Raw genomic sequence first — 15,150 nt, forward strand, 5'->3', positions numbered from 1 at the left:
GAGAGCATTTCTCTTTGGAGTGACTTGATGGAGGTGTGTAAGATGATAAGAGGCACAGATCAACTGGCTCGTCAGAGACTTCTCCCCAGGGTGGAAATGGCTAATAACGAGAGGGCATAATTTTAAGGAGAAGGGAGGAAAGTATAGAGGGGATGACAGTGGTAATTTTACTTTACACAGATGGGAGTGTGTGGAACGCTCTGCAAGGGGTGGAGGTAGAGACAGATACATTAGGGACAGTTAAGAAAATTTTAGATAGGCACATGGATGAAAGAAGATAGAGGACTATATGGGAGGGGATGTTTGGATTGGTCTTAGAGTAGGTTAAAAATTCAGCATGACACTGTGGGCCAAAGGGCCTGTACTGTTCCATGTTCTATTTGGCCAACTATGAAAGATGATGCTGGACTCCCTCAGAGGGCTGCTAGACAACGTAGCTGAGAAACTGAGAGCTACTAGTGTATTGAGGCAGGTGGAAACTACAGATCTCAAAGAAGCTGCACTACTTATATCTCTATAGCTGAACAAAACGCAAGACGAAAATGTCTTATAGTTCGAATTGAAGCTCTTGGCTCTTAAGCTCTCTCTGGCCGAGATCGACCGAGGATGCATACACAAGCCAAGGCAGCCGGACACGGGGAGCAAGCTGTTACCCCCACAGCAAGCTCGCCCTCTCCACGCGGCTGATAAACCCAAAGGAACCGCGGAAACCGATAAAATTTGGCACCTGCCGTGTCCCAGGGGCTGCCAGCTAATGTTGAACTCAATGTAGGACTGCAGCTCCGGATTTTTCCTCTGGGTTTTCTCCCGAAGCCTTCCCTATGAGTGGGTGTAACCGCAAGGCAGCGGAGGTTTGAGATCAGAGTTTTCCTTCTGGATAAGCTGCCAACTGCGGCTGGCGAAGTGACTGGTTTTCAAGTGCCAGTAACCCACCTTTGCCCCTTATCCTGTCAGTAGAAATAGTTCCGCCGGGTTTAGTAGCCAAGCCACACGTGAAGGCCAGGAGCTGAACGATTGTCAGGGGCTGTTTGAGACACACGCCATTGGGAGCATTTAATAGGTAGTGGGAGCTTGTCCCCACTACCTCCCCGGTTATGATAACAACATCCCACAGCTAACATTGCAGAAATTGTACAGGATGACTACGAGGCAACAGGCCGTTCAGCCCAACGTCTCCATTCTCCACCGGAGCCCCGCTGTGAACACCCTTGTACCTGAAGCAGCTTGCAGGAGGAATGTGAGGATCCAGAGCCGGGGGTAGATGTGCATCTTACAGAGAGTCTCAGCCGTAGGCCATGTTGGGGCGAGCGGCCCGCAACCTCCGGACAACGGCCCATTGTGACGGGCCGACATCTGGAACCTGGAAACCAGGGTAACCCAATGGAACCATTGCTGGCAACACTGGTGTCCTTCAACCCAGCGCCACTCATCTAACCCTGAGATTACTAATGAAGCCCATCTGTGGTGTCAATGGGCACTACGTGTTCGAATGATGGTGCAAGAGTTACCCCGGGTAGCCACGGACAGAGCGAGCCCCTCAGGTCACGGTAAAAGCAATGCCATGGGCACTAGGACCCGGAGAGGGTAAATTTGAATATACGCGCACTAGGACCCGCTGGAGGCAAACTTGCGGCCAATGGGCGGGACCGAACTACAATTTATCAATGGAGTGGCGGCGTTGAGGACGAAGCAGATATCGCTGATTGGTTGGGACTGCAGAGGGGCGGGCATTGGAGCGTCGCGGATTGGTCGGCAGGGGAATGGGCGGGGCCAGTGTTCCCGCTGCTGATTGGCGGGCGCGCCCGCTACTCATTCACGGATCGGGCCGGTGTGTCTGTTCGCTGCCGCCGACCCGGAGGCGAGGCGAGGGGAATCCGGATCCGGATCCGGATCTGGCGCTGCGGCTCCTGGGCGCGGTAGCAGCCTCTGTGCTCGCCCCGAGCAGGCTGGCGGGTCGGCCCCGTGTTTGCCGTGCCCTTCGGGCCCCCGGCCCCGTGAGCGGCGCTGCCGGGTGCCGTGGAAGCATGGCCGGCGAGGAGCGAGGCCTGGAGCCGCCGGCTCAGGACCACGGCGGCAAGCGGCAGAGGGAGGCCGGCCCCGAGTCTCCGGTGGCTAAGCGGCTGAAGGAGCCGGCGGGCGAGCAAGACAGGAAGTGCCCGAAGAGGAAAGTGGTGCTGCTGCTGGCCTACTCCGGGAAAGGCTACCACGGCATGCAGGCGAGTCCGGCCAGGGCCAAGGAAGACCTTTCCACTGCAAATATCCCGGGCTAAGATCCAGTATAGGTTCTGATTTGTATTATCAATCCGCTCCCCACGGATCCACCTTTCCACAGACCCTGCTCATGTTTCTGGGTACCCCCCCTCCCCCCCACAACCTTATAGCAAAATATTACTTTCACCCTCGGTGAACAAATTAACCCCCTCCCTGAAACGTTGACTGTTTATTAATTTCTATAGAAATGACCAGCCTGACCTCCTGAGTTCCTTCAGCATTTTATGTGTGTTACTTTTGCTGTTACCCTGTTCAAAATCTCCAGCATCTGACAGTTTTTCAGGAAGGTTAACTGATAATTTATTTATAGAGCACTTCTCATATGGACAATGACCATAGGATATAGGAGCAGAATTGGGCCATTTAGCTAACCGAGGCTGTTCTGCCATTTCATCATGGCTGATCCATTTCCCCCTCAGCCCCAATCTCCTGCCTTCTCACCATATCCCCTCATGCCCTGACTAATCAAGAATCTATCAACCTGTGTCTTGGATATAAGACTATAAGATATAGGAATATGCTTTGCAGTAGGATAAAATGCAAATATGTAAAGAAAAGATGAAACAAAGTTGAGAGCAAGGTGAAGTAAACGGGTTTGAACTGGTGCTTAGAAGTGTCAACTAATTCGGCATTCCTGACCTGCCAATATACTTTTGAGGGAGATTGTTTAAATTTAAGAGACCTGCTTACTGCCCGTTACACTGCTGGCATTAATGGCAGCAATGAAGATCCTCCATCTCTGGCAGTGTTCAGGGCTTCCTTCATCGTGCCAGTAGCTTCCCCTCGGTTTTCACTGCTGTCAGTCAGGTGAGTCCGGGGTGGACACCCAGGAATACCGTCGCACTTGGATGTCAAAGGATTCTTCATTGTTGTTTCCATAACACTTATTTTATCAGGCAGAGCTGAACCCCCGAACCTGGAGGCCCACTCTTAGTCTGGCCTCTACCCTTTGACCTGTTTGGCATGGGTGACCCTAACAAGAGCCAAAGCGTAAAGCCCTGACTCCAGCCAATGTAGCTCTCTGCATCATTGAGGCTGACAAACCCTGTGATGAAGGTACATTGTGGCCCTCCTGGGGGGGTACATTTCAGAGAGCAGAGGAAAACACGAGCGCTCGAGTAGGACTACAAAGTGAAAGTGATTCTGTGATGTACTCCGGCCCTGGACCATTGAGAGCTTCAAAAACAAGTGAGAGGATTTTAAATCAGTTCACTTGGCTCATGTTTCAACCCGGGCTACCGATTTTCACCACCATCCTAAATAATAAATTTATTTATGGAACACTTTCCATACGGATGATGTAGTTGGAGGTGCTTTACGGTGGGATAGAGTGCCAACATGGAGATGAAAGACAAAAGGATGTTAGATAAAAGCAAGGTTAAATAAATAGGTTATGAGTCAACTGAATCTGTATCCCTTGTCTTTTGAGTATTGAATTCCACAGTTCAGGGACATAATTGCCAGGTCAGCTTTTCTAAATTATCTTTTTGAGGAAGATTTGTTTGATCTTGAGGGAGAGTGCAGAGCATGCCAGGGCGCCATCTCAACTTTATTGACGACCCTGCTCGTACAGTACGTGAACTCCTCCCATGTGGGAGTGGCTAGCATAGGAATAACTACCACTACACAGTTGTTTAAATTTAAGAGGCTGGCAGATGAGCTGAGAGCTCAAGAAGGATTATAAAATGAAAACAGTTCAGTGAGTTACTCCGCTCCCAGACCATTGAGAGTTTGAAAACAAGTGATGCAACTTTAAGATCAACAGGAGGTTGATGCAGAGGAGTTAGGATGGGAGTGATACGTTCCCTTGTCCCAGTTTTAGTTGAATGCAGAGTCGTAGGCCTGAACACAAAGTGTGCTGTAGATGCTGGGGTCAAAGCAACAACACACTGGAGGAACTCAGCAGGTCGGGCAGCTGTCCTGACGAAGGGTCTCGGCCCGAAATGTTGACTGCTTGATTTCGCGGATGCTGCCCGGCCTGATGAGTTCCTCCGGCGTGCTGTTGCTGAGGCACGGACTGCTCTTCAATCTGGACCCGCTGAGTAAGTCGGACATTTTGCCTGTATGAGAATCAGAAAGTGGGCAGGGTGGTGAAGAAGGTGTTTAGCATGCTAGTCTTCAGTCAGGCCAGTTCAGGAGTAAGGGCATTATGTTGCAGTTACACAAGTTGCTGGTCAGACACCCAGACAATGTCAAGCTAGCCGGCGTCCACACCGGACTTTGAGGCAAGTGGTCCCGGGTTCGAATCCATGCTGGGTTGAGTGTTGGGCTAGCAACTCGGCTGTGTTTTAAAAAAAAACCCAACAACAACAACAACAAACCAGCCAACTGCTAAAGAAACTGTAGAAATGCCGGCTGATGCGGCATAAAGCAGAAAAAGGAACAGCAATACCAAGCTGGACGAGGTGCAGAAGAGATTTGCCTGGATTAGAGGGCGTACAATTTAATGTCAGAGAATATATACAGTGTACAACCTGAAATCATTGCACTTCACAGGCATCCACAAAACAGCTTTTAAAAAACCCCTCAAAAAACAGGAATGACAAATGTGTCCCCAAAGCCCCCCCCAACACACAAGCAGCAGCAAAGTATCAGCCCTCTCCTCTTCCGCCCCCCCAACTCGTTCCAGCAGAAGGCATCAGGCGCCCCCCTCACCACCCCCAAGCAAGCAATTGGCAAAACACCCCCGACGCAAAATGAGAAACACATAGAATGAACGATCAAAGCCCCTCACCCCCTCCCTTCTTACAAGAAGCATCAACCCTCCCTCTCACTTAAGCTGGCAGAAGCACCAACTCCCCCACCATGCAAGCCCCCAAAGATTCCTTGACCCAGGGTGCATTGAAAGTACAGTCCAGAACCCAGCTCTTTGGTATCTCAGGTAGGCCAGGGGCTGACACACAAATTACTGGGGTGGTGGACGACGGAGACCCATCATCGGGACTCCGAGCTGGTTCAGCGCTGTTTGTTTGTTCTGTGTGGGGCATGGGATTTGCTGTTCTGACGCATTAACAGGTGCATGTTTTTGGAATGCTTTTACTACAGAGGAATGTTGGATCGGCTCAGTTTAAGACCATTGAGGACGAGCTGGTGAAGGCACTGGTAAAAGCTGGGTGTATTCCAGAGAACCACGGCAATGATATGAGGAAGATGTCCTTCCAGAGGTGTGCAAGGACCGACAAGGTACCATAAGTAGTTTCTGCTTGATGCATTTTCCTGTGCGTTACTCCAAGCAGTTCAAAGTAGTTATTATTAAAGTATACAACCTTGGGATTGGTCTCCTTGCGGGCAGCCATAAAACGAGGAACCCAGAAGAGACCAGTAAGAAGACTGCCAAACACCCAACGTGGAGAGAGAAATCATGCAATTAAAGTAAGCAAATAGCATTTAGAACGAAAGTGTGTCCTCAGACACAGAGCCCACAGCCTCAGTGCAGTAGAACAGTGAGAAATTTGTGTCCTTGGAGACATACCAATTGGCCTCAAACTCCTATTGAAATAAAGTCTCGGTAAGCTAATGAGCAAAGGGGGTGGGGGGGGGGCGGCCTTTAGAAATCTCCACGGGGGCGGGGGGCTGGAGACAGTTAAGCCATCGCTGGACTCTGTCTTTCCTGAAATTAGGTCTACAGGCGAACCTCCAATTTTGTTTAGAGCTTTGCTTTTTTTCTGTCCCAGGGTGTTTCTGCTGCGGGTCAGATCGTCTCCCTGAAGCTCTGGCTCATTGATAACCTCGTGGAGAAGATCAACGCAAACCTGCCGCCTGGCATTAAAATATTAGGTGTGCCTTTTCTCGATACTGCGGGTGGTGTCGGGATTCCTTGTTCCTCTGGGGGTGGGTGGATGGATGATAGAGGGGCAAGAGGGGGAAAAAGCCTGGACAGTGGCTGTGGAGTGGAGATTTCCCATACGGCCAGAGGATGGTGAATCTGTGGAGGTCGTTGCCATAGGCAGCTGTGGAGGCCGAGTTATTGAGTATAGTTAAAGCAGAGGGTGATAGGTTTCTGATTAGTCAGGGTGTCTGAAGTCACAGGGAGAGGACAGTAGATTGGGGCTGAGAGGGAAATGTATCAGCCACGATGGAATTGTGGAGCAGACCTTGATGGGCTGAATGGCCTAATTCTGCTCCTGTGTCTTATGATTTTCCTGTTCCTATGTTGGTTAGGATTGAAGTGAGATTAGGAGATGCCTGGTTGTTAGAGCTGGGGGTGGTAATGGGGATAAGCTCCTGATAACGTGCATTTCAAACAACCTCTGAGAACCAAGTCTAGCTCTTGACCTTCACATGTGGCTTAGCTACTATGCTCGATGGAACCATTTCTACTGACAGGAGAAAGGTAAAGGCAGGTTACTGGCACCTTAAAACTAGTCACTGTGGGCAGCTCATCTCAGAGAAGGAAAACTGATCTCAAACCTGTGCTGCCTTGCAGCTATACCCAGTCTTGGGGAAGGCCTCGGGAGTAAACCCCGAGGGAAAAATCTGGAGCTGGAGTCCTGAGGCAGTCCTACGTTGAGTTCAATGCAGTCCGGCAACTCCTGCGATGCCGCTGGTGCCGTTCCTTTGGATTCATCAGCTGCGTGGAGAGGGAGAGCCTGTTATATGGGCACAGCTTGCTCTCCGTATCGTACTGCCCTGGATTGCAGACCTAGCTTGCGTATGCCATCCAAGGTCATCTCCGTCCAACGTAGGGCCCCACCTCTTGAGTGTAAAGTCCCAGCAGCATGTCCTATCTCTGGGATTGACTATCATGGTTTATTGCTCTCTCCCCTTCAGGGCTCAAGAGGGTCACTGGCAGGTTCAACTCGAAGAACACCTGCGATGCCAGGACCTACTTCTACATGCTGCCCACTTTTGCATTTGCCCACAAGGACGATGGTCAGCCGATCGAGGACTTCCGCCTGAACAGCGAAGCCCTCGGCCTCGTCAACAAGCTGTTGGGCTGCTACCGAGGGACCCACAACTTCCACAACTTCACGTCTGGGAAGGGTCCGAAAGACCCCAGCGCCAAACGGTACATCATGGAAATGTTCTGCGAGGACCCTTTCGTGAGGCGGGGCGTGGAGTTTGCTGTCCTGAAGGTCAAGGGTCAGAGCTTCATGATGCACCAGATTAGGAAGATGATTGGATTGGTCATCGCCATTGTGCGAGGCTACGCTCCAGAGTCCATCATGGACCAGAGCTGGGGCGAGGAGAAAGTTGACGTGCCCAAAGTCCCTGGGCTCGGGCTTGTGTTGGACACTGTCCACTTCGAGAAGTACAACAATCGCTTCGGTAATGACGGAGTCCATGAGGCTCTGGAGTGGTCCGGAGTAGAAGAACAAATTATGGCGTTCAAGGAGGATCACATCTACCCAACCATTATTAACACCGAGATCAAAGAGCAGTCAATGGCGAATTGGCTTAGCACCCTTCCGATCCACGACTTCACTGCCACAGCCTCGGGAGTTCAGCTAAACGAGAATCATTCAAAGGTAATAATGACCATCCGCCTTTCACCCTGGGGGTGTAGTAATGAGGTGTGGTGACGGCTCTATAGTTATCGGTTTTTAGTAACCTTGTTTTATTATGTCTGAATTAGTGTCTTTCTTGCCTGATTGACTTCACCAGCAACACTTATTGACAATATAAACTTTCCAAGAGGAAAGATCTTGCCCCCCCCCCCCCCCCCCAAAACGTCAACTGTTTATTCACTTCTGTGTGTGTGAGTTGCTCTGGATTTCCAGCATCTGCAGAATCTCCAGTGTTTGCCATTTGTTTCAACCCACTTCTGCCACAGCCTTTAAGAATTTGGTCAAATTTCAGCCAGAGGGAGTTTCAGATTTTACAACCTTTGGCCATCTTCTTTCTTTATTTACTTAGAGCAGGGGTTCCAGCCTTTTATATGCCACAGACCCCTACCACTAACTGAGGTACAGTGCAGAACGGGCTCTTTGGGTGGCACCGGCAGCAACACTGATTTAAACCGCAGCCAAATCACAGGGCAGTTTACGATGACCAATTAACCTAACTGTTACGTCTTTGGACTGTGGGAGGAAACCCCCGCATTCACAGGGAGGACGTAGAAACTTCTTACAGAGGACGCTGGGACTGAACACCGGGTTCTGACGCCATGAGCCCTAATAACCTTACCGCTGTGCCGCGGTCATCCAAATTCAGGAACAGTCCGACCTATTTGGGCAGCATGGTGGCATAGTGGTAGGCACAACACTTTACAGTGCAGGTGACCCGGGTTCAATTCCCACCGCTGTCTGTGAGGAGTTTGCACGTTCTCCCTGTGGCCTCCATGTGCTCTGGCTTCCTCCCACAGTCCAAAGACGTACCAGTTGCTAAGTTGTCTGGTCATTGTAACTTGTCCTGTGGTTGGGCTAGGATTGGATCAAAGGGGTTGCTGGGCAGTGTGGCTCGAAGGGCTGGAATGTCCTAATCCGCGCTGTATCTCAAAAATAAAATGTATTTTTTTATGTGTAAGTAGAAACATTTTGAGCCTTGGAAATTTCAGCAGGTGGAATGGATTTCTTTGGTGATAATGGGGCACTGCGTAAGTGACTCGCAGGGGGGCACTGTGTCATCCTGTCAGTAGCCCTCATGGTGGTATACACCTCCATAAGGTCACCCCTCAATCTCCTACGCTCTAACCTGCCAGCCTCTTCCCCTGACCCAGTCCCTCGAGTCCTGGCAGCATCCTTGTAAATCCTCCATAGGGCAATACAGCACAGGCTCCAGGTCTTTGGCCATGGTGTTTTATTTACTTAGTGATAGTGTGGAACAGGCTGTTCCTGCCCTTCGAGCTGCATCGCCCAGCAACTCCTGATTGAACCCTAGCTTAATCACAGAACAATTTACAATGACCAGTGAACTCTCTTGGTTGTCAGGGTGGAGGTACATCTCTACCAAAGGAGGTGTAAAGTGCTTCTACCCTCGGGCAAGGTGTAGCCCCCCCCCCCCCCCCCAAATCTGGGTCAGGTGAAGCCATGGGAGCAGGTGGTGGATGGTCATGTGAGTGGATGGTGCACATCACAAGTCCTGGTTATGTGACCAGGCAGACAATCTGGAGAGTACCAGCTTGGATGCCACACCGCGCCACCTCTGGTGGAGTGCACCGACTCCTCCCCTCTCCACAAGGGATGTAAACAGGTGACACCATGGCCTGAGGCCTAGTCCTTGTTATGACCGAGGCCCTGGATCTCCCCCACCGTCTGCCAGTAGATTATATGGGTTAGTTAGTCAATTGTATGCATGCTATGTTGGCACCAGAAACATGGCAACAATTGCGGGCCGCCCCTGGCACATCTACAGACTGTGGTTGTTGACACAAAACGACACATTTCACTATGTTTTGATGTATTTGTGACAAATAAAACTGATCTTTAATCTTCCCAGCATCTATAGAATCCCTTTTCTGTACATTTCTTGTCATTAATCATTGCCTCTGTCTGTGCCACGTTCTTACCTCCATCTGCCCTTGTGCTTTCAGAAGACAAACGAGCCGGACGATGGCAGTGACGTGTCTCAATCTGACTGAGAAGTTCTGTGGTTCTCCTCACCCACCATCGCCATGCCTCTGCTGGCATCTGCCAGTGAAGGAAATGGGCCGTCGCTGGTGGGCACTAGCTCCTGCTGATCCCGCAGTGAGGAGGAGCGCCATGCAGTCTGAGCCCATCAGTGGTTTTAAAGATTTTCATTTAAGACTCCTGGGGTGTCTGTGTTTTTCTCTTTTGATTATAGATATGCTGGAGATTTTAAAAAAGGAAAGATGTTAGAGCTGGGGTTCTCAACCTTTTTAATGCCATGGACCAGTACCATTAAGCAAGGGATCTGCGCATTAGAGGTATTGCTGACTCTTAAGTCCATGCAGCACCGAAGATGTGTGGAAAGGACGGTGACCATTCAGTCCATTGGCTCCGTACTAGCTGCACTTCATTTAACGGTTTAGGCATTTGGGTCCATGATGTTCTGACTCTTTAGTCCTATTCCAAAATCAATGTAACCCTTCCTTCCCATGCAGCCCTCCATTTTTCTATCATCCATGTGCCTATCTGAGAGTCTCTAATGTATCTGCTTCTACCACCACCCCTGGCAGGGCGTTCCATGCATTCACATTCTGTGTTTACTTGTTTTTAAAAACTATCTCTGACATCTATACCCCCCTCCCCTACGTCGGCACGATTTCCTCAGCATCCTGGTAAATCTCCTCTGCACCTTCTCTAAAGCTTCCACAGCTACCCTACAATGGGGTGCCCAGGCCGAACACAAGTTCAGAGTATATTTATTATCAGAGTACATGTGTGTCACCATATACAAACCTGAGGTTCATTTTCCTGTGGGTATACTCAGCAAATGCAAATATAAATAACAAGAACACGAGAGTCCTTAAAGTGAGATAATTGGTTGTGGGAACATCTCAGTGGGTGGGCAAGTGAGTCTAGTTATCCCCTTTTGTTCAAGAACCTGATGGTTGAGGGGATGTAACTGTTCTTGGACCTGGTGGTACGAGTCCTGAGGCTCCTGTACCTTCTGTCTGATGACAGCAGTGAAAAGAGAGCATGGCCTGGGTGGTGGGTGTGTCTGTTGGATGCTGCTCTTTGCAACAGCGTTTCATTTAGATTTGATCAATGGTTGAAAACAATCAATCAGATGAATTTTGCAGATCTATAAACCCCTGGCTGGAACAAAGACCACACTTTGGTCTACCAAGGTTTTATAGAGCTGCAACATTACCCCAATAATCAAGGCCAATGCACCGTACACCACCTTAACAACCCCATCAGCTTGCGTGGCCGCTTTGAGGTATCTGTGGACGTGATGGGTCTCTGTCCCTCCACGCTGCTAAGAATCCTGTTGTCAACCCTGTACCTTGCCTTCAAAGTGGATCATTTCACCTTTGTTTTTGGGCTCCAACCACTCAACTTACCACACTGTTTTTAAGAAAAACTACATCTGACATTCCACCCCACCCCACCACCATACTTAATTCCAAAGAGCTTGAAATTCTGCCCTCTTGCATTAGACATTTCCACCCTGAGGAAAATACTTCTGGCTGTCCACTTGATCTAGGCCTCCAATCATCTTGTCGACCTCTATCAAGTCGCCTGTCATCCTCCTCCACTCCAAAGTGAAAATGCTAGCTCACTTAACTTACCCTCATAAGATGAGCTCTCTAATCCAGGCAGCATCCTGGTAATTCTCCTCTGCACCCTCTCTAATCCAGGCAGCATCCTGGTGAATCTCCTCTGCACCCTCTCTAATCCAGGCAGCATCCTGGTGAATCTCCTCTGCACCCTCTCTAATCCAGGCAGCATCCTGGTGAATCTCCTCTGCACCCTCTCTAATCCAGGCAGCATCCTGGTGAATCTCCTCTGCACCCTCTCTAATCCAGGCAGCATCCTGGTGAATCTCCTCTGTACCCTCTCTAATCCAGGCAGCATCCTGGTGAATCTCCTCTGCACCCTCTCTAAAGCTTCCACATCTTTCCTATAATGAGGTGATCGGAACTGAACACAATATTCCAAGTATGGTCTAACCAGGGTTTTATATTGATGCAACTTTACCTCGCGGATCTTGAACTCAATTCCCTGAGAATTGAAGGCTAACACACCATATGCTGTCTTAAACACCCTATCACCTTGTGCAGCAACTTTAGGGGTCATATGGACATGGACCCCACCCCACACCCACCTAGTTCCTTCTGTTCCTCCACACTTAAGTATCCTGCCATGAAACCTGTAGTATGCCTTAAATTTTTACCTTCTATAGTTTCCCTGGTTTTAACCACTCAACTTGTCACATGCTTTTAAAAAAAACTTGCCTCTGACATCTCTCCTGTACTTTCCAACAATTACTTTAAAATTATGCTCCCTCGTATTAGCTATTTTCACCCTGGAAGATGGTGTTGGGGGTCTCTGGCTGCCCACTCGGTCTATGATCATTAGCTCCGTTCCCTGAATCTGGCCTTTGTAATTATCCCTTTGAGTACTTGCCCCCATTTCTGCTGAAGCTCACTTGCTTTGATTTGTAGGTAACAAGCTGTGAACAGGTGGGTTAATGGACATCTCTCGTTTGGTTTGGGCTCTCCCTGATGCTGATGCATCTTCCCTATCAGGCTAGAGCAAACGATCAGAGACCTAATGCGGTCGGTGCTCTCTTGTACCTGAAATTCAGATTTGTCGCTGTGCGGCATTTAAAATGAAATGTTGGTATTTAAAATAAAAAGAAATTTACACAAAATAAATTGTTCTACTATTTTTAAACCTGATGTTCTCTGTCTGTTTAAAGTTCAAGTTTTATTGTCATTGAGCCACACATGAATACCAGCAAGGTATTCTGGGGTTAAGGTGCAAAACTCGGAACCACACGGCACATATAACAGCTGAAAAACAGATTTTAAAATATTATAAAGTAATATAAGATTTAGGAGAATTGGCCCATTGAGTCTGCTCCACTGTTTACCTCTCAGCCCCAATCTCTTGCCTTCTCCCCATAACCCTTCATACCCTGACTAATAAAGAATCTATCAACCTCTTCCTCAAATAGACCCAATGACTTGACCTCCACAGCTGCCTGTGGTAAGGATTTCACCCACTCTCTGGCTAAAGGAATTCCTCCTCCTCTCTGTTCCACTTGGACACCCCTCTACTCTGAGGCTATGGCCTCTGGTCTTAGACTCCCTCCATAGGAAACATCCTCTCTACACCTAATGTATTGAAGTCGATGGGCATCAATATTAGCCCAAGAGCCTGAGCGGCAGGGCCTGTAGATCAGTGGTGCATGGACTTTGTCCTGGAGCAACATTTCCACACGGACAAGCACACAGCAGTTCCTCATCTCATACAAGTGCAGCCGAGTTGATTGCAGTCCTAAGTCGTCTCCCCGCTGTGTCACTAACCAGTGATGTGATCATGAAACAGACGTAAAGGCTGAACAATCACACTGGTTAGACCCTGAAAGGCTGCTGCACCTGAATATGTTGCCATCTTACTGGAAGATGGTTTAAGCAGCTACTTGAAAAGCAAACCAAAACCGCTGGGAGACTGAGTGAGGGAATTAACACCGTGTGACACACTTCCAAATGACAGTTCCAAGCCAATAGAAGTATGTTTGATCCTTTATTACGAAGCCAGCAAAGACAAATTGTCTTATACAGAGATTTAAAAACTAATGAAACTAGTGGAATTAGTGTGATAAGCAAAGTTAGTGACCAACAAAACATATTCATCCCCTGCTCCGTGTCTCTAACTTAAGTTAATGGCACAGTGGATGAAAACCCATTTACTTCTATCATGCCCAAACCCACGTGACAACTTACCGTAACTCAAACAGGAAACACCAAATACAGACGGACAAAAAATAGATCCACGGCTCCTGTTAGGAGGGTTCTGGCATGAGGGTATGTAGCAAATGCTGGTTTCAACAGCAGCCAGTCTTCAGACCTGAACATGGAATGTAGATTGAATTTAAAATGCAGCTGTAAACAATAGTCTTCCTGGAGCTTTTCAGGTAGAGATCTGTTTTCACTTTGACACAAAAGAGTCTTTTTCTGTTAATCAGTGTCAAAAAAAACCAAATTAAATCCACTGTGATCAACATATCAGACTTCCTCAGATATGTCACCTACGAAAACATTTGTAGTTAGACCACTGCTTTTGTACAGCATGGTCCCTCCTTGGTCCAAAATACTTTCCAAGCCAAGGCACGGGGATTGGCACCAGCAAATGTTTACTCTCTGTTGGGCAATGGTTCATAACGTACAGCATGGAGGCATGTGGCATCATCCAGTGCCTTTTGTACTTTGTTTTTAGTTAATTCTATTACAGGGGATGTACCTCCAAACAAGTCTCAGTCACTCATGTCCCTACGATGCTGGCTCTCCTGTTTTTACCACGTACAAGGCCAATGTGGTTTGTTGGTTGTTGTATTTCATTGGTACGAATGCCAATTCCACAGGAGTGATCTTTTCTCCAGTATATGTCTTTACTTGGATATCTGCAGGCTTCAGTTTAGTATCTTTGAAATGTCATTCTATCTCATTTTGTAGAAAGACTGAAACAGCTGAGCCAGTATCCCATTCCTTTTAAATTAATTTGCTGTATCAGTCTCTGCCGTTCCTTTGGACTCATCAGCTGTGTGGAGAGCAGGTGCTTGCTCCATGGGCAACAACTGTACTGCCCAGGCTTGTGTATGACAGCTAGGATGCGATAGTCATGGTCAACCCCAACCAACAGAGAGTCTCTACATCGAAACATGCAGTTCAATGCGTTGTTTGCGTTAACAACCAACACAGATCAGGATGTGCCCGTCGGCGTCACCACACATTCCAGTGCCAACTTAGCACGTCCACAATGCTGAGCAGAACCACACAAGCAACAACAGAACTGTCACGGTGAGTGCTGGCAAAGGCTGGACTGAAATGCGGAGGAAAGACGAGGGCCGTGTTTAGATGGCCACCAGGGTTTACCCAGAAGGGTTCCAACAAAACAATGGCGGCACAGCAGAGCAGGACCCTGGGACATAACATCCTCAAAGCTAGGACCCTGCAATAAGATGGCATCTATTTCGACATGTTTGCTACAAACCCCTATAAGCCAGAGAGACGCGAGCCAATAGAATTGAAAGGTCAACTGAAGGAGTAGCCAATCAGGACTGAGGCAAGAGAATGGGGCCCTATGTAAACGCAAGCACTCCCAGAGAGAAACACCAACAACTGTACACTGAGGATGTCACCTTGACTGGTGATCAAGTGTCTGCAAGCTGTCAAGCTCGGCAAACACTGCAACATCCAACGCCCCAACCCGAGCCACCAATATTCACCACCGTCACTAAGACAACAAATTCAGATGTTCTGGGAAGCTCAGAGCCCACGGTCTCTGGCACCTCACACAGGTCAGA

General features: G+C 48.7%; 1 protein-coding gene across 1 annotated transcript; it reads left to right on the forward strand.

Moving 5' to 3' along the window:
* The first annotated feature begins 1,806 nt into the window (after positions 1-1,806).
* On the forward strand, positions 1,807-12,509 carry pus1 (pseudouridine synthase 1). The gene is made up of 5 exons (XM_059994600.1): positions 1,807-2,216; positions 5,317-5,454; positions 5,946-6,048; positions 7,042-7,739; positions 9,743-12,509. The coding sequence occupies exons 1-5, from the start codon at positions 2,025-2,027 to the stop codon at positions 9,788-9,790; spliced, it is 1,179 nt and encodes a 392-aa protein (XP_059850583.1). The 5' UTR covers positions 1,807-2,024; the 3' UTR covers positions 9,791-12,509.
* The last annotated feature ends 2,641 nt before the right edge of the window (positions 12,510-15,150 follow it).

The sequence above is a fragment of the Hypanus sabinus genome, chromosome 18 (assembly GCF_030144855.1).
Source record: "Hypanus sabinus isolate sHypSab1 chromosome 18, sHypSab1.hap1, whole genome shotgun sequence".
Classification (NCBI taxonomy): Eukaryota; Metazoa; Chordata; class Chondrichthyes; order Myliobatiformes; family Dasyatidae; genus Hypanus; species Hypanus sabinus.